The following is a 20,130-nucleotide window of genomic DNA, read 5'->3' on the forward strand; positions in this document are numbered from 1 at the left end:
CTCAAGTTCTCTTTCTGACATACATCCAAGGCAGAAAAAGAATGTGTTGTCTGAAACGTGGTTATTCTTTATCGTCATCAGCCACATCACATTGTACACATAATGCCTTATCTCGCTTATCAGCAGAATAATTAATGGCATAGTGGGTGCTTTATCGTCATCATCTTTACGTATAGTAGTTGGTTGTTTGCATGGTGATGGCAGAAACGCTCTTGTTTTTCATCGTCATCAACGTCATCGGCGGCTACGGCGCACAACGCCAATGCCGCCAACGGACAAGCCTCGACCTTAAAGAGATTCGCCCCTGAAAAAAAGAAAAAAATTTTCATGCTCTTGGGTGATGAGCTAAATTACCGCAACGATGAGATAAATTACATGATGCCAGTGGGAAGGTTCGCAGCTCATACGATCGGAGAACTGTGTTCTTACGTGAATGCATGAGATACCCAGGGTCGAATTCTGCCATGTTGTCAGATCCCGTCATTGATCAATGCTAATTGGCCAAGTGAGCTGCTACAAACTCTCTCATTGGCTTAAAATGCCGCCATTACGAAATTTGACAATACGGCGGAATTAGACAGTGTCCAGAATAGCACCCCCTGTGTGAATGTGAGGCAGAGAGAGAGAGAAGGTATATAAGAAAGGTAGGGAGCTTGATGATGCCCGGTGATTTCTCAAAAGGTATTGAGCCCTTTTTCGCTCGTTAACGAATTTATGAATATATTATTTGGCGTTTAAAGCACGTCCAATTTTGGACCGATAGCTCTTAGCGCTTAACGTGTTTAGGGTTGAACATTCTTGTGTTGCTCTCAATAATGAGGAAAAAGCCCGCAACCAGCCGGAACGTCAATTATAACCGATTGATTCTATAAAAACTTATGCGACCTCTTGTTTCTCTGACCATGAATGACGTGGCACACCTAGAGAGCCACTCGAACAGGAGCTCCATTTAGGCTCAAAACAAGCGTTTTCACTGGCAAAATATTATGGTTATGGCCATCAGATGTTCATAATAAAGCGGCTGAAGTTATTCAGCACTTCTTCGAAGATGCCGCTATCTGGAATAAATCAGGGCCCTCTCCCCATTGGGTGCGACTGGGAAGAGGCACTCGGGAACTACGAGCTCCATTACCAACTCTGGGAAGTCCAGAAGGCTTAAGAAGTGGCGGAACGTCACCACGTTATCGCCTCAACTCGGGCGTTGCCTATGAAGTAGCGACTGCTTAGGTGTCCTCAAGCTTACCAGGACCTTTCAGTAAAAGTGTTGACTGATCGACTTACTGGCTGGTATTAATAGTGACCTAGTTAAGAGAATAATCGGCTGTGTTAAAACCAGGACTGTTGCGTTCACTGAACGTAACGCCACATTACCTTTCTGAGTTTTTGTTTCATTTTCTTAATAACCTAGTGAAAAGAGGTATCCATTGCCAAGATTTGGCGACAACTCTTTCATTAACTTTCACTTCGATAAAAAAAAAAATGAGTGTAAGCATATATACACTTGAACAAGTTGAGGACACAATAAGGGTACACAACTCAGCAGATTACTTGTTAAAAAATTTATTTACAACCGACAACACTCTTTCTCGCTCTCTTCTTTTGTGTAGTGGACTACCACCATCCATGGCCATAGCCGCCGTAACCACCGCCATAGCCACCGTAGCCTCCGTATCCGCCATAGCCTCCGTGGCCTCCGTAACCACCGTATCCACCGTAACCGCCGTGTCCACCGTAGCCTCCATATCCACCATAGCCTCCGTATCCGCCGTAGCCGCCACCGTATCCACCATAGCCGCCACCGTATCCGCCATATCCACCGTAGTGGCCGAGGTAGCCGGCACTGACCGCTGCAACAACGGCTGCCACCAGAGCGACGAGGAACTGCAAGAAATAGTTTGATAAGCACAACAGTACCGTGTATTTTAGTATTGTGAACTAGCATACCGGCGCAATCAAGGGCTGGCACCCCATACAGACAAAGATTGATGTGGAGAACAGAATTCAACATTTACAGCCACTAACTACATTCTAGTCACCCTGTAGTCTACTGGAGGGATCGGACCATTGCGTGTGATTGATGACCTTCAACATTAGCTTGGTTCTCGTATACACGCTACCGAACTACACTGCAATGTAGAGCCCTTGAGTGTACCGTCGAGATAGTGGCTTTGCAAGAGGAAACTTTTACAAGACCTGACAAAAAATGGGGGGAGGGGGACTAATACAGTCATCGATATGCTACATAAGCCATGCCACTATGCTGAAATATTACATTTGTCATGTCGAATATACACAGCTGAAGGGGGGAAAGAGAAGCTCGCACCATAAGGATTAACAGCGCTTTCTTCCACTCGACGCAAGAGTGGACATAGAAATTCAAGAATTGAATGAAAAATGTTAGTAACAGTGAATAAAAACAATAAAGGAATAATGTTATGGGTTTAAGAACTAAGCAATAACGAATCATCGCATGTCGCACGAGCTACAAAAGAAAAGTACAGAAATCACAGGCTTTGCTTGTCGGAAATTGTTGGGCAAACGAGAAGCGATTCAAAAACAGGAAGAAGCTTTTTTTTTAATATAATTTGAAAAAGTTAATGATTCGCATATAGACATCTGATTTTTCCTGTTTTAGGTACTTTGGCGTCTAACCAAAGCAAGCCCAGCAGCCAGCTTGAAGTTTACAAGGAAATAATTCAACGCGGGGCTTGTAAATTAACTTTCCGGCTATACCGAGGCTAAAATTCTGTGTCCCGTTCTTTAGGTAGCACTGGCGGGGGCCTTACGTGCCTCAAGAAGTTTTAATAATCATGGAAGTTGTAGTTAGACATCTTTCTACGTGTGATAGAACGATTTTACCGTCTGCCTTTGATAATCCTTGTCCATACGGGCGATTAAAGCGTCATTGCTTTCAAGGCATAGTTAAATTAATCCATAGTTTCTCTGCTTCTCAACGGTTAGTTGCAATGTGCAGCCTTTATCGTGAGAACCGCGTACGAGAAGTACGATTCACCCGAATTTCGCGAACGGCTCCCCTTTCACACAAAAAGCGTACGTCACGTTGCCACTTACCATGGACTTCATGATCACGCCGGTTTGGGAAAGTCCTTGCGGAGGAGCGATGGTTCGGAGTTGGTTGAACTGTGTGGGATGAGGACCGCAGGCGCGCTTTTATACCCGCCGACGGTCAGCCACAAAGCCCGGGTGTTGCTGGTGGGCGGGGATGCTGGACCGGTGCCTCCCCCAATGTTTGAGGCGAGGGGTTACCTTTAATTGGGACGGCACGTGTGTCGGTGTGTCGTGCTGCCACTGTGCCGCAAAGACTTTCATTTTTTTTTCTCTCGGAAGCCGAAAGGAAAGTGAGTCGGGCACGCAAGAATTCCGACTCTCTTCTTCGGGCTACTCTCACTTTCTCTTGGGCGTGATGGAGGGTACTTTCCTCCTCGCCCGTATACACGTAACTGTTTGTCTTTTCGGGACGCGCTGAGCTGTAAGCTTCCTTTTTAGCTTACTCGCGCGCCTCTCACGGACCTCTCGCTTCTATCGCTCGCTGTTTTCTCGGCACACACACATTTACCGCTTCAGCAGCATCACTCTATGGGTTACGCCCAACTTGGTTAAACTCCCGGGACGGGCTCGAATCTTGTCGCAACGGCCCTCAGTATATACTGTGACGGCTCATGACGACTGAGTAGTCAACCCACGCCCAGGGCCCGCCGGACGACACTGGGTTCTCTATAATAAATGTTTTCAATCACGTGGATAAAAGCTGTTGATCACACCGGCAAACCGCACGCACAAAATATCCGCACTGTCAGAAGTGATTTCCACGCACGTACTAGATGCATACATTTTGCGGGGTACATCATTTAGCTACTACAAATTTAAATCTGAGAATAAGCAAGGCTTTAGATCTTGTTCAGCACTACGTATAGGCTAATCATGGAACAGCTATATCAAACGGCATCATACGACGTATACCACTAATTCGTTAAGAGAATGCGGTAAGGGTGCTTACTTTTGCGATGGATGTTAATAGGGGTCGCAGCGCAACCACGAAAGTGCTGAAAGGAATTTGCACGGAGGGCGAAGAACAGAAGGCAAAGAAAGACAACACGAGCGCTGAGTATATACTAACTGAATTTATTTTGCACAGCACACAATTTCATATACACAAACAGGCAAAATCTTTCAACAAGCAAACGTAAGCAACGTGACATACTTCGGGGGAAGTGTCCGATAAAAACGAAGGTACAATGGTAAATGACTAACTCTTATTCAAAAGCGAAATTTCATTTTCATGCAAAGCGACCAAAGGCCGGGTGACGCGTTCGTCACCACATGTGTTTTTAATATTCTAATATGAAACGCCTCAGCGATTTCGCGTGTTGATTTCCATTCGTCGCCTTACGTACAGTACGCTTTTCTGTCAGCACTTTCGTGCTTGCACTGCAACTCCTAGGGACATGCAATTTAACCAACTAGCCCAAAGAGCAGTTCTTCTGTGATGCAGTTCCCGCCGCTACATATCCATGCATGAGAAACTTGGTGATATCGACTGATGGGCGAGATACAAAGCGTTGCTGTGCCATCAGCGTTTGCTTTAGCTGCATTTAGTGGTCTACTGTTATCTTATGGCTAAACGGCTTTATTGAATCGTTGTCCAGTAAAGAGGAAATTACCGCATGGACAGAAATGAATGCTTCTTTGAACACCGTAGCACTTATACGGACTGTCGAGGCAAGTTTTCACCATCATCACCTATGTGATAAGATCACCGCGCATGCCATATGCTTTATGTGGGAGGAAAGCCCAAGTATACAGTTGACACACGCAAACTGGGTGCGTCGCGTGAAGGAGCGTGAAGAAGTGGCAAACGCAAGCACTGGTGTTTGTGTCTTGTTTATGGGTGTGTGAATCTGCTCTTTGCGCGCTGCTTCATCAATATCATACCTCACCAACCGATTGATTTTATGTGTGGGGTTTAACGTCCCAAAACCACCATACGATTAAGAAAGACGCCCACCTCACCAACTAGCCCATCAACGTATAGTGAAGGGGCCCAGGCTGGGGGAGGGGGGCTGCGTTGCTCGAACAGGAAATGCAAACTTTGATCACTCCGGAGCCCTCCACTACGGCGTCTCTCATAATCATGTGGTGGTTTCGGGACGTTAAACCCCACATATCAATCAATCAATCAAACTTTGATCACACGGGCGTGGTTGCGCGCGCTATCTCGATAGCGATGAGCAGATTGATCATGTCTCGGTACGAGCTGTGCTGAAGCGATATGCAGTTCAAAAGCCACCTCGCTCCGTGGAGCGAATTGCCAGCGGAGCCGTATTCCTTTGCGCCAGAGCTTTTAAAGCCACAGCGCAGAAGAGCTCGTTTCGCAGAACTTCCGTAGTCCGCGTCGGTGTTCACGTTGCTGGTTGTGAGCAAAAAGTCATGACTGAAACGTCCAAAAAAGATGCAAATAAAATAATTAAAATTTTGGGATTGTAATGATACCGTTATGGGGAAAAAACTATATATGATGTAGTGGCAGGCGTCTTTTTACCGCACGTAATATGGCGTGGCTGAATCCTAAAATGCACCTATCTAAAAACATTGTCAGTCCACCCATTAAAAAAATGCTGCCCACCCTTTACAAAACATGCAGCTGTGCATGTGCATGTGGTACCTTACGGTCAGGTAGTGGGTACTTCGCCAATTAGCAAACGAAAGAACTTTGAAGTAGTTCGTAAGCACTTAGCAACTGTATGTACATCCAGGAGAACGTTTGCAACGGCCACTGTTACGCACACAGACGTTCTCTTCCTGGAGGCATTCATCAAGACTACATGCGCGGGGCCCGATTACGCTATATATATGACGTCCTTCTCTTGGAAGCGAAGGTCAACCGTCACCCAAGTTTTTAAGTGTAGCGACAAATCACCTCCCTTTGTAGAACATTCCAATTCGTCGCCAACTCATTCACTGTTTCACCCTGATGATTGAACTGTAGCTTTTATGGGCGAAAACTCTTAAGGCGTGGGTCTGTCGTTCCTCCATTTGTATGTATGTATGTATGTATGTATGTATGTATGTATGTATGTATGTATGTATGTATGTATGTATGTATGTATGTATGTATGTATGTATGTATGTATGTATGTATGTATGTATGTACGTATGTACGTATGTACGTATGTATGTATGTATGTATTGTTACGACCGGCCCTAGGGAACCAAGCAAGAAGAGTTTGGGGGAGAACCGGTTCTTGACCGACGGGGTCGTCCACCCCCACCTCCCCATTCAGGCTCCTCCTCTCGTAGGGAGAACTCCGGAATCTGCTGTGCGTTCGTGACCATGTTTGGTAACATTTTAGGGCGCCGTGACCATATATGGACATCGTGTTAGGTTGTGCCACTCCATGTGTTGTGAGAGGTGTTTCCCCTTCCCTCGTGGCCGAGGTGCCGGGGACACCGTATTGGCTGACGATGCGGACAAGGCGCCCAGTGTCAACAACGTGGCGCTATAAAATGCCGAAGACGTTTTGTATCACTCTCACTCTTCTCTCTTTGGATCAGTTGATCACTTCTCCACATGTAAATAAATCTCTGTCGTTCGTTCGGGCGCTTCTTCTTGTTGAATTGTTGGACGATGGATCCTGCGACGGGGCCAGCTACCGAAAACGAGACCGGCAGGACCCGGAGTCCCAACAGTATGTATGTATGTATGTATGTATGTATGTATGTATGTATGTATGTATGTATGTATGTATGTATGTATGTATGTATGTATGTATGTATGTATGTATGTATGTATGTATGTATGTATGTATGTATGTATGTATGTATGTATGTATGTATGTATGTATGTATGTATGTATGTATGTATGTATGTATGTATGTATGTATGTATGTAGTTACCGATGGCACATACCTACTCTAGAGTGGGTATGTGCCACACAGTAGTTGCGACATGTGAGATGCCAATATACTTGGAGTGCTCACTATATGGGCGCGCAGACAGACGCATGGACGGACGGACAGACTGACTAGCAGACGTACGTATGAACGGATGGACGCACAAATGGACGGACAGAAGGATGGACTGACCCACGGACGGACGCATGGACAGACGGATGGAAGCATGGATTGACACACGGAGGGTCGCGCGGACGGACGGAAGCGTGGACCGGCTGACGGAGACTTCGCCCCACTCATCATCATTCACTCCGTGGATATGCAGTGATTTTTGTGTGTGTGTCTGATTCAGCGATGTGTTAGATAATGAAGGCACTGACGGAGATAATACTTATTACTTGATAAATAAATAAATAAGTAAATAAATCATTCATTAACTCCTTTTATTTTTGGCAGCAGCAGCGGTGCACACGCCGTTGACTTGACCCGGCTGAAATGGGCGTCGACGCTGGGGCTGGAAGAACGGTTTCAAGCGAAACTCGGTGTAGCTTTTACTCGAGTAAACGTTTCTTTGAAACGCAAAGACACGGGAGGCGGGTTGGGTTTTGTGTTTCATCGCAGATAAATGAGCTGTAAGAGTGTTTCCTCTCGACGTGTGGTCCTGTGTAGTGGGTGGTGGAGAGAAGAAGCGAAAGAGAAGTGTGTTGCCAGTGGACGGAGGAGCAACACCACCTAGATGTGTTGGGAGGAGCCGGCAGCTGCTGCGGGTGAGGGAGAGACTGACGTGAACGCTCAGCTGTGAGTTGACCTACTTTGCATCGTTCCGAACCCTCCGGCGGGGAGAACGCAGTGCGGCGAGTTGGTATACGGAGACACGGATGGACATTGTTACACAGGCTAGTCAAAGAGCTGCTTCGCATTTACAAAAATGGATATTTGATATGCACCTATCTAAAACATTCACCTGAACACAATAAGACACAAAGCGTATATCATCGCTTTTATTCACGAACGCACGATGACGCAAAGAACATGGGAGTGAGCAGACTGAAGACGGCCGCTAAGAAGGCCACAACTTCCGCTTAGGTATGGGCGACTCAGTCATCGCTAAATTAGATACGACCTTTGTCACGAGCTTGCGAATTTAAGCACAGAAGCCTACAGTCGTATTAGCCCCGAGAAGACGGGGTGGCGCCACCCGGCGGGAGACCTGCATGACGTCACGGCAAGGATTGTTCGACGCCCGCAGTGCGCGTCTGACATAACATATGCGCTCGCTTCGTACGCTGTTCCCCTATTTGCAATCACTTTTCGCTCGTCTCAAGCTTCGCATGAATGACGCAAACAGCATCGATTATGCTCCTAGTAAAACGACGAAAAGTGCCGCAGTAAAAATGGCCAACGGTTCCTGCGCTCCATCGTATACACTTTGGTCAGGTTTGTGCTTATGACGCGCTGCTCAGCAGGAAGATGCGCTTGACTGTCGATTATGGCAGCCGCCTTCCCTCCGAAGGGAGTGAAGAGCAAGAACTTGTCTCTGCTTATCGATACAGCAGCACGTTAAGACATTCCAGGCAGTCAAAAATTATTGCACAGTGTGCTCTGCCACGAAGTCGTAGTTTTGACACGTAATACGCCATACTTAAATTGATATGCTGCACTGTTCACGGGTGGTTCCTTTTGTAATAATAATAATAATAATAATAATAATAATAATAATAATAATAATAATAATAATAATAATAATAATAATAATAATAATTGGTGTTTCACGTGGTGAAAATAAGGACTTATTTCTAAGGCGACTACCTCTGAAATGACAGTATACGTGATGTCAGTTAGACGTGTGTGTGTATTTAAAAAAAGTTATAACATTGAGCCAAATAGCGTTAATTAATGCGCACACTAGTGCAATAATGTTCATCACCTGGAGTTTTTTTTTTCTTGCCTTGCAGGTAAGTCGGCCTCTTTATTTGTTTGCATTTTGGGCTTATCGAAACGCGGCGACAGTGACAGGGAACCGAACCTGAGACCTCGTGCTTAATAGTCATATATGCATGCACCCAGCTGCCAAAGCACCACGCAGACAACGTTTTTAATGCAAACGATGCTCATCCCGCCCTAAACAAATATTTTCGATACTTTTTTCCTCAAGAACTAACTCCCTCTACTCCGAGGCATGATATCATCTACGATTGATATCACTCTGTCGCACGAGAATATTCTAAATGTAGTGCTTAACATCCTATCGAGTATTCTATTGAGTAGTCTAGTATTTTTATCCCAGAGCCATTTACGTTCACCACAAAAAGCCCATATAAGGTATGTCCTGCCGGGCAAGCAATCACGTTAACATACGTAATAAAGCTCGGTAGAAAAGTAAAAATGACAACCATGCTGGGGTGACACAACGTAGATTGCGCAACGAGTGGGCCGTTTAGTGCTTCCAGCCTATTCCAAAAGGCTGAACTATAATTGATCTCCATGAGCCAAAGTCTCAACAATGGACACGTAATGACTCGCAATCATGTATCGGGTACCACGCTACTCCGCAAAATGATGAAAGACGACATAGTTGACTCTTTCCCACTTCACAATAACTGGTATTATTCTTCTGGCGTACTAGGCACCTTGCATGTAATTCATCTCCATGATCCAAAGCATCAACAATGAACACGTAATGACTCGCAATCATGTAGCGGGTACCACGCTACTCCGCAGAATGATGAAAGACGACATAGTTGACTCTTTCCCACTTCACAATAACTGGTATTATTCTGGCGTACTAGGCACCTTGCATGTAATTCATCTCCATGATCCAAAGCATCAACAATGAACACGTAATGACTCGCAATTATGTAGCGGGTACCACGATACTCCACAGAATAATGAAAGACGACATAGGGGGCTCTTTCCCACTTCACAATAACTGGGATCACTCTTCTGGAATAGTAGCCACCTTGCATGTGGGCTTGTATTAGTTGGGTCAAGAGAGTTTAGAACGGAATCCTGAAGGGTCGCTCTTCCAGCTCTGGCTGTGACTGGGCTGCGTTTTTCTTTCTTCGGCTTTTGCTTGTTTTTGTTTGTTTGTTTATGAAATGTCCTTCGTGTCTTAATCCTAGTGAGTGAGCGGAAGAAACAAGAACGTTTTTTCGCGTTGCCTCGGTGGAGCTAGATTTGTATTTAGCACGTGACTACAGTACGACAAAATATGTTAGCCATCCTTTCTTGTGAGTGAATAATAGTATACCCACCGCCTTGAAAATGCAATGCTTTTGCTCAAACACAAGCCAACCAGTACGTATTCAGAAGGTAATATCAGCCATTTTCAGCAACTTTAAACAGTGCAGCCTTGCTTTCTGAAAGTCAATGCTCTAAGGAACATCGAATCATAACAAGTCTAGTGTTTCTCCTCCAGACTTTCAGCGAAATCTAGCTATCTGCCGAACAAGTCACTCGTTCTACGCACCTCCTTTCCTTGATCCGTTTGTCGAATTTCACTTTTCGTTCGCCCATATTTTTCTGAACGTATACACGCTCGATCAGAGCGAGATGGCAACTGATACTAAATGTGAGAAATTACGCTGAAAAAAAAAGGACATCGTCCAGCGATTTATTCTCCTAGCGGTCCGTTATTTGTAAAATACGCTTTAATTTGTTTTTGCGCGCGAATACGATGGTGTAATAGGGCGAGAGAAGCCCGCTTGTCACACCACACCTGTCATTTTGCCACTCACGGTGGCTTCATCCGTAAATCATCGGCAAAAGTCTGTTTTATTCTGATGTCTCTATTTCCTTGTGCGTCCTCATTCAGGGCGGCATTTTTGTGCGAATATTTTTGATCGTAAATTACAGTATCGCATATAGTAGCGAAGTATCAGCTAACACTCGTTCACTATCAGCCTTGATTGAAATAACAGTTTTCGGTTAGTAGTTCTCTTCGAGTAGTTTCACTTACATTTGTAGCACTAATCGCTGTCATAACAATTACTGAACAGCACAGCAATTGTCCATTGAGCCTCTATATGAAGCTATAGGTTGAGGCTACACATCCTGTGATGGAGTACATGTAGGCTCTGGCCCTTGAAACATAAAACTAAGCCCGTTATCATAAGTTATAGCAGCATGTAAACGCAGTGAAAAAGTCATGCTCTATTTTCGTGCAACTTCGGCCTTAGCAAAATAATTAAATCGAACAATGTGTGCAGCGGATAGCAAACGCTAAGTCGAGTATCGTGGCTCCCTTTCAAAGGTTTCAAAGTTGCTTAGGAGGTACTGGTGACTTAGTCAGTTGCAAACAATCTTTCGAACAGCACTTAAGAGAAGAAGACGAGTGCATGACGACGCACGCAACTGAATATTTCACTATACCGTTTAAGGAAGTGGTGCTGGCCAAACGGGGTTGCTATAAAACCACCACTCCGGTGCAGTGATGTGCTGCACAACGCGTAAGGTAGGTATCAGGAATTGCTCATTTCAGGAAAATACTGATTGCGCGCAAATTGAATCCCAAAGCCACGTTTACTTGAGTGCTTGAGTGTCCTGTCGTTGGGCCGTTACATGAAAGACGCCATGCCGATTCCGCCCGAAAACAGCGTTCCGGGGACGGCCACTACCTCAAAGAGAAGGAAAGGAACAAAAGAAAGGAAGACCGAGAAAGAAGGAAACCAAAATAGAATGAAAGAAAGAGCGATAAAAGCACGACAAATAGAAAGAACGAAAAAAATTCTACACCACGCACTTTCCCGAAAAGGAAAGGGCTCCTGAATAATTTGTTTTAGTTACTATCTCTTTGGTGCGCGCCAGTTGTAGGTGCGGAGAAGAAGGGGGGGGGGGTATTTTGAAACTACACAGTTGCACAGTTTTGAAACTACACAGGTCACAAGTTTCGGAACTACACAGGTCTGTCAACACAAGCTTCGCTTGAAGCTGTTGTGCCAACAAGCCCAAGTTGCCAGCCTCATCAATTTCTTGCCGCATTCAACAAGCTCTTTGGTACACATACTGTGGGATCCTTGCCGCATAGTAGCTCTCATCATCAACGCCGTATGCAAGGAAAGAACGTCTAGCTTTCCAGAGCTATGTGCGCGTGATGAATGCCATAGTGACATCATGTAATTTATCGGAATAAATGAGTGACAAAAATGTTATTGATGGTCAGCCCTGTGTTGTGTCGAGTGTCTCTTTGTCTTAGTCCTTAGCCTGCGCTACTGTCAATCATCGTTTGAATAGAAGTCGAGGAAAAGCTGATGTAGCCATGCCTTCCGTTCATTTTCACACGTCGCTTGACCCACGGCAGTGGTCAATGGGGTATTGAAAGTAAATTATGGCGTATAGCTAGGAAAACAAGTATGCCTATAGAGAGGAAGCCTTATATTTATTGAAACAAATCAGAAAGCTTCGTTAGTTTTCCACTTTTCCTTAGCGGAAGGGCTGTTCCTTTTTTTTCTCTTTTTTTTTTGGCACTATGGTGCACAACGCCGTCAAATTGTGACAGCCGCAATCCGTTACGGCGTTATCATCTCGTTCCAACTCTCCTTTTCACACAAACACACACACACACACACACACACACACACACACACACACACACACACACACACACACACACACACACGCACGCACGCACACACACACACACACACACATACACACATACACACACATACACACACACACCCGCTCTCTCTCTCTCTCTCTCTCTGTGTGTGTAACTTTGCCTTCTTTCTATTTATCTACGCCCCGCGCTTGTCGTTCCACACAAGGCGGGTCTTTCAACAATAACGCAGCCGTTGCTGTTTAGCACTTCTGTGTCTTCGTTATGCGTACGTGAACGCCTATTTCGTGTGCCACATCGTTAGTGTATCGAGATATCTTCCTCAAGCTTGGAAGCGGAAACCCAGATACAGCGCTTCGCTTTGAAATGTGCTTGCATAGCTGGATCAGTGGAGTTCCTGTGTCCGCCGACAGATCGCCCTCAATCAAACGGCTCACTACAACCGGAACTCTTGGAGGTGACCGGACGTCCCGATTCGGACGAGACATGTGCAGGTTTTTCAGCCGGGTTACACTGCTGAACCGCAAGTCCGCCTTTGGGACGCTGTTTTGCCCCGCTTTTGGCCAAGAGCCGTTTCTCAGCTGCGGGATAAGTCAGCCCGGCCTTCACACCTCTTTGCTGTACTATATTACACATGACATCGATGTGCATTCTTTCTTTCTATCTCTATCTCTCTTTGATTTTGTCATCTTTCTTTATATTTCCCTCGTTCTCACGCCCATGGAAACGCAATCCTATGGTTTTCATAAATGCTTGTTCACCTAACGCGCCTGAACACTGAAATGGTTACTACGCTCGCCTTCGGTCCGTGAGACACGCTGATTCGAATGCCGCCTTTGCGCTTCACAGATACTCGTTCTTCCTTTTCCGAGTCATTGCCTCAGCGCTCCTTGTTTTACTTGGCTACACTCTCTCCCACCACAGGCTTCAACCCCCTTCCCCACCGCCGCTGTCCATCGCTCCAACTTTTCCCGGCTATAATTCACTCTATCCCCCCCGCTCCTTGGTCTTGGTAGGGGGCGCTTGTCCAGTTCATACATGCATACGTAAGCTCGAGTTTTTGCGTACGCTACGGGGAATCGCTCCAACATTTAAACAGATCCACTGTAAAAAAGTGAAATTTTCCAATATATAACATGATCTTCTTCTTTATGTCATTCCGCCCTCCCCCCTTCGTCCTGCTTGGGTATTTGCGGAATATGACCACTTTACTATTGGGCAACCATGCTTATACGCACCGTCCTCAAAGCACCAAGGAGAGTGCGTCGTCAATTCGTTTCTGTTTAGCGTCCTCACGTTTCCTCCTTCCTCTGCTCCTCGCCGCGTGCACGTTCGTCGTGACGCTTGCAGCATCGATAATACCTGCGCTTCAGTAGTCAAGGCGACGTCCCACATATTCGGCACACTATAGCAGCACGACCGTTTTCTCGATCACCACTTCCGCAGCTAGCGTCTTCCAGACGTGTCTCTGATATAAGACGTATACTGTTAGGGCCTTATAAACATGCTGACAGAGACGGCTTAGCCGTGGTGCCGTCGCCTGTCGTTGCTACCAACCAGTCGTAGCGAGCAGGAAAAGAGCAAGAAGAAATAATAACGTGACACAGGCGCGCACGTTGTCAGACGCGAAAGAAAACGGCGCGGCGTGGTATTGCGCAACCATATAGCTCGACACGTCGGTCCCGGTCGTCCTTCGAGTTAGCGGTTTGCACGCGGCGGGCTCGACGCTTCATTTCCTTGCGTCCTCTTCCGGTTTATTCAAAGCTCACTGTACAATCTGATTGATTGATTGATTTGTGGGGTTTAACGTCCCAAAACCAGCATATGATTATGAGAGACGCCGTAGTGGACGTCTCCGGAAATTTCGACCACCTGGGGTTCTTTAACGTGCACCCAAATCTGAGCACACGGGCCTACAACTTTCCGCCTCCATCGGAAATGCAGCCGCCGCAGCCGGGATTTGAACCCGCGACCTGCGGGTCAGCAGCCGAGTACCTCAGCCACTAGACCACCACGGCGGGGCTCACTGTACAATCTCGTTGCACTGAGCCGCTGCATCAGTACCGATTTTTACTATTCATCAAAATGTCCTGAGCTTTACGCTGCGCATCTATCTATCTATCTATCTATCTATCTATCTATCTATCTATCTATCTATCTATCTATCTATCTATCTATCTATCTATCTATCTATCTATCTATCTATCTATCTATCTATCTATCTATCTATCTATCTATCTATCTATCTATCTATCTATCTATCTACTCGATATACCCACCGTAAGGGGGCCATGACACGGTCACCCAACAATTTGTGGTTTTCAGCCAGAACTAGAAATAGAGGGTCATTTATGCGGATGCAGATACGAAAAGTGCGCTGCAAAAGAATATTTAAGTGCATGACAGGTCACCGGCTGTGAATTACGCCCCCCACCGGCGATCACGATTTTGCCATGGCGCCTGTGACGTCACGTGCAGCAAGAAGCAGTTCCGCTGTCTGCTAGCTATGTTTCAGCCGCTGAGAGTCACTCAATTTAAGTGTCAAGCAGAAGGAGGCTCATATATTTTGATTTTATGCGCTGCTATTCACAGGAAAATGTTTTTTTTTTTTTTTTTGCCGGAGGGCAGATGCTCGTACAGTCAGGTGCTTGTCACGTCACGGCCCACAAGTGCGCGTGTCTTGCCCGACTCTCAGGTCACTCGCGTCTTTGCAAAGGTGTTCAAATAAATATGATGCGATCGACCAAAGGCGCGAAAATTTCGCCGGCTTATTTGTAAGTGCTGCCGAGTTAAACTACATTACATATAATGATGAAAAATTGGGTTTCAGGGCCCATTTAAGGTATTAGAACTGAAAGGAGGGCGAGTTGGAACTTATTCGTCGTTGGGTAGCGCACAAGGCGGAAACACAAAAGAATGTAACAGGACAAGCGCTGGTCTAAGGAACTGAAAATTTACTTGAAAAGATGTATGCATATACTACACAAAAAGCCATGCGCACGCAAGATACATGCATCTTCCTCGATAGTTCCGAGCCCTAATAACGACACCGTGGTTTTACCTTGGTGAAGGACTATTTCGTATCATTATAATCGTGATTATTGACAGGAAATCTGTCATCGCTCATAACAGATTTTGTTCTGGCTCTTTCTTATACCTCAGTACATTAACCGCCACGCTGCCCACGTGATGTATCTTAGACACTTGTACTATATCCACTGATCACACAGGCTCTCCGGCATGGCTGGGCATGACATTATTAGGCAACCTTGCCTGGAATTTGTGCCGCAGTAATATTACCACGTTATGATTGGTCGGGACGCGTTTCCATAGAATATGTGATTGTTATAGCGGATGGACCAAGAATGGCCCAGTGAGAAACAACTGTCAGATCTCACGCAATGTTATAATTGGTGTAATGCGAAGCATGTAGTCGGGTGGAGTTCGGAAGTTTGGGGAGGCTTGGAGGCAGACCGAGGCGTTCATGCCAAAACATGGTCGCTATCACATGTTTCTCATGCTCCTCGACGTTTGAATCCCGTGATTTGTTGCTCACATTATGATACGGATGGTGTGCATGTCATGAACTATCATGTCGCCACTTGCAGTTCGGGCTCGTCATGTGCTGACGACACTTGATGTAGTTCATTTTAAGTTACATAGCAGAATGATGAAATGGCATCATGGTGGCGCCTTTTCATCTACGTCATGACTTCAAAACATGCTGTTATTCATGCCATGGCCTACAATTAACGTTGGCCTGGCCCTAGTGTCATGTCATGCGAATTCTAGATATCTCAGATTCATTAAACGACGACAAGATCACAAAGGGCATGTGACGTAAATTCAGTCATATATGACCCGCGTGATGGATAGATGGATGGATGGATGGATGGATGGATGGATGGATGGATGGATGGATGGATGGATGGATGGATGGATGGATGGATGGATGGATGGATGGATGGATGGATGGATGGATGGATGGATGGATGGATGGATGGATGGATGGATGGATGGATGGATGGATATGGCTGTACCCTTTAGATCGGGTGGTGGCTAGCGCCACCAAGCCGCAATACTTAATGAACCAAAAACTAGATTTATTTTTTTTAAGTGAGTTTGAGGATTCGTACTTTGCAGTAAAGGGTTTCATTTTCACTCGTGCCTTCACTTTAGCCACCAATCAGATAACCTCCTTCTAGTTAAGTCTACCCGCTTAAAGTCTATTTTGCCCTCATGGTCCCTAAACGTCAGTGCTTTGAAAAACTCTGCACCATCATCCTGAACTATAGGGTGAAGCCCTTTACAGAACATTATCAAGTGTTCGGCAGTTTTTTCTTCCTCTCCACACGCACTGCATACTGTGTCTACCCCTTCGTATTTGGCCCGATATGTCTTGGTTCGCAGTACTTCCGTCCTGGCCTCAAACAGTAGAGAACTACCCCGAGTATTATCATAGATCCTTTCCTTGGCAATTTCCTGCTTAAAAGTTCGATAGATCTCTAGTACGGACTTCTTAATCATGCCCATTCTCCAAATGTCAGTTTCCGTTTCCTTCACTTTCTTCTTAACCAATAGTTATTTTTGGTTTGGCCACCTGCTGTTTTCTAAGTATTTACCAGTAAATTTCCTGGTTCGCTTCCTCCATTTTGTATCGACATTCTTCATGTACAAGTAGCTGAAAACCTTCCTAGCCCAACGCTCCTCCCCCATTTCTCTCAATCGCTTCTCAAATTTTATCTTGCTGTTAGCTTCCCTGCCCTCAAATGATGTCCATCCCATATCACCTTGTACTCCGTGATTTGGTGCATTCCCGTGAGCTCCTAAAGCAAGCCTACCTATTCCACGTTGCTTAATTTCTAATCTTGCTTGAACTTCTGATCTCATGCACAAGACCGCATTGCCGAAGGTCAGCCCAGGAACCATGACCCCTTTCCATATTCCTCTCACAACATCGTACCTATTGTAATTCCACAGTGCCCAATTTTTCATCACTGCTGCATTCCTGTTATCTTTAGTCGTCACGTATATTTCGTGTTCTCTTAGGTACTCGGTTCCATTGCTTATCCATACGCCCAGATATTTGTATTTATCTGTTATCTCTAGCGTGACCTCCTGTATTCTAAGCTCACTACCTTCGTTGTCATTGAAAATCATGACTGCTGATTTTTCCTTACTGAATCTAAAATCTAACCTATCTCCCTCATTACCGCAGATGTCCATCAATCTCTGAAAATCGTCCATGTTGTTGGCCATTAGCACTATATCATCTGCGTACATTAATGCTGGTTGTGCCTGATCAATGAGTTTTCCATGTTTGACTAAAGAGAGGTTGAAGCCCAGTCCACTTCCCTCTAATCCTTGTAGGTACATCATGAATAATAAGGGTGACAGGGAACACCCCTGCCTAAGCCCCCGTTTTACCTCGGCAGGCTTGAATACCAGTTTTTCCCACTTTATAACTACCTTGCTACCTTTATAGATATCCTTTAAAAGATTAGTGACTACATGTTCCACGCCTAGTGTGTCCAGTATTCCCCACAATTCCTCTTGAACCACGCTATCGTACGCTCCCTTGGTATCCAAAAATGCTAGCCACAGGGGCCTGTGTTCCTTTTCTGCTATTTCGATGCACTGCGTCAGTGAGAACAGATTGTCTTCCAACCTCCCGTGTTTCCGAAACCCAATCTGCAGTTCCCCCAGCACCCCCTCATCCTCTATCCACGCCTGCAGTCTTTCCTTTATAATCTGCATCGCCAGCCTGTAGACCACTGATGTCACTGTTATAGGACGGTAGTTGTTTATGTCAGCTTTGCCCCCTTTCCTTTATAGATCATGCTCATCCTGCTAAGTTTCCATCCATCGGGAACTTCACCATCGATTATTATTGTGCTCACTGCCTCTCTCAAAGCCTGCTTAGACTTCGGACCTAATGTCTTTATCAGCATAATTGGAATGCCATCTGGGCCTGTTGATGTACTACTAGGAACCCTTTTCTCAGCCCTTTCCCACTCTTGTTGTGAAAATGGAGCCATTGCACCACTTGACTCGTCCTTGTCTACTGTGGTGCATAGAGTACTTCTTTGTTGAAATTTTTCTGTCACCCTTGTTCCTATATATTCAATAGCTTCGTCCCCTTCTAGCCTGGCACCTTGGGCTGTAGTTATAAAACTCTGCTCTAGGCTCGTCTAATTTCTTAGGGAGTTTAGATGGTTCCAAAATTTCGCAGCTGCCTTTCTATCTTTTTTATGTACTTCTGCGGGCCACTGAGCTCCCTTTCTTCTAATCTTTTCATTGATCAGAAGGGATGCATCCCTTCTACAGCTTAGAAAGGTTTCCCATTTTTTTTTTTAACATCATCTGTCGGTTCACCTCGCTGCTTAGCATGTCTGTGTTCCCTAGAGGCTTCCTGACGTTTTGCTATGGCTTTCTTAACTTCCTCATTCCACCAGCTTTTGGGTTTCTGTCTTCTTTTCCGGGGTGACTTGTCACGCGTCTTAGCAAGCTCTAGCTCAAAGATTCTAATGAGATTCGTGTATGTCCACACTGTATTATTATCCTCCGTGATTACGTTCTCCATTTATTTAGTGGCTATTTCAATTTGCCTTTCTGGATAAAAATGTTCCTGTATTTGCTCCTCTTGTCTCCTTCCTACTTTCACTGTTCTTCCAAAACTTAGCTTGATACGTTTGTGATCACTACCCAGACTTCTGGAGCCACCTTCATCTATGTGCTTATCATACATCCTATGTGATATCAGTGCATAATCTATCGTCGACTGCAGCCTTCCTACCTCCCTTGTTATTTGCCCTTCACACTTCTCGGTACTGTTGAAAATGATCAAATCAAGCCTTTCACACATATCCATGATCCTTTTGTCTGTCGGGTCGGTATACCCATCTATATCTTCTATGTGCGCATTCATGTCTCCTAGTATAATTATCTCACACTCTCTTCCTAACTCCTGAACGTCCTTGGATATACACTCTACCATTGCCTGGTTTTCCTCTCTGGCCTTTGCTCCCGTCCACAAGTACACGAAACCAAGGAGTGTCATTTGACCTGCCACTTTCCCTTTTAGCCATAAATGTTCCTTGCACTCCTGCTTGACCCTTTGCCAGTCTGTACTTTTATGAATGAATGCCCCAATACCACCCCCTTTCTGCTGCCTTCTGTTCTATTACAATATTCCCACGCGTATAGTCCGGATTGTTCGGAGGTTGTTCCATGTCCCGGAGATGTGTTTCTACAAAACCGTATACCATCGGCCTCTCTTCGCTTAGCTGTTCTTCTATCTCTTCCCACTTCAGCCTGTTCCTACCACCCTGCATGTTAATATACCCTATGTCTGAATTGGCTCGGCGCTCGTGGCTACGTCTATTTATGCCCCGGACTCTACCTATCTTAGATATTGGTGCCACTTTGGAATCGTATCTGTTCATACCACCTTTCGAAGAGTCTCCCTGGTTGTTTTCCTCGTTACTAACTATCCTGCACCCCGAAGGGCTCGCTTGCCCCCCAAAAAAGCTACTGCGCGTCCTGCAAGTCGCCAAACCACCTCATGACCTAGCCGCCCATCGTAGTGAATTCTGTCTCGTTGAAAACCCCCCCACCTATGCACCTCTCTGTTTATTTCCACCACCTCAAAGCCTTTCTCT

The 20,130-nt window shown here is 45.5% G+C and overlaps 1 protein-coding gene across 1 annotated transcript; it reads right to left on the reverse strand.

Moving 5' to 3' along the window:
- Positions 1-1,544: 1,544 nt before the first annotated feature.
- LOC119171371 (uncharacterized) lies at positions 1,545-3,220 on the reverse strand. The gene is made up of 2 exons (XM_037422219.2): positions 3,073-3,220; positions 1,545-1,881 (listed from the first exon to the last, which is right to left on the reverse strand). Exons 1-2 carry the CDS (start codon positions 3,082-3,084, stop codon positions 1,612-1,614), a joined length of 282 nt encoding a protein of 93 aa, XP_037278116.1. The 5' UTR covers positions 3,085-3,220; the 3' UTR covers positions 1,545-1,611.
- Positions 3,221-20,130: the final 16,910 nt, after the last annotated feature.

Source organism: Rhipicephalus microplus, chromosome 4 (genome assembly GCF_043290135.1).
Source record: "Rhipicephalus microplus isolate Deutch F79 chromosome 4, USDA_Rmic, whole genome shotgun sequence".
Classification (NCBI taxonomy): domain Eukaryota; kingdom Metazoa; phylum Arthropoda; class Arachnida; order Ixodida; family Ixodidae; genus Rhipicephalus; species Rhipicephalus microplus.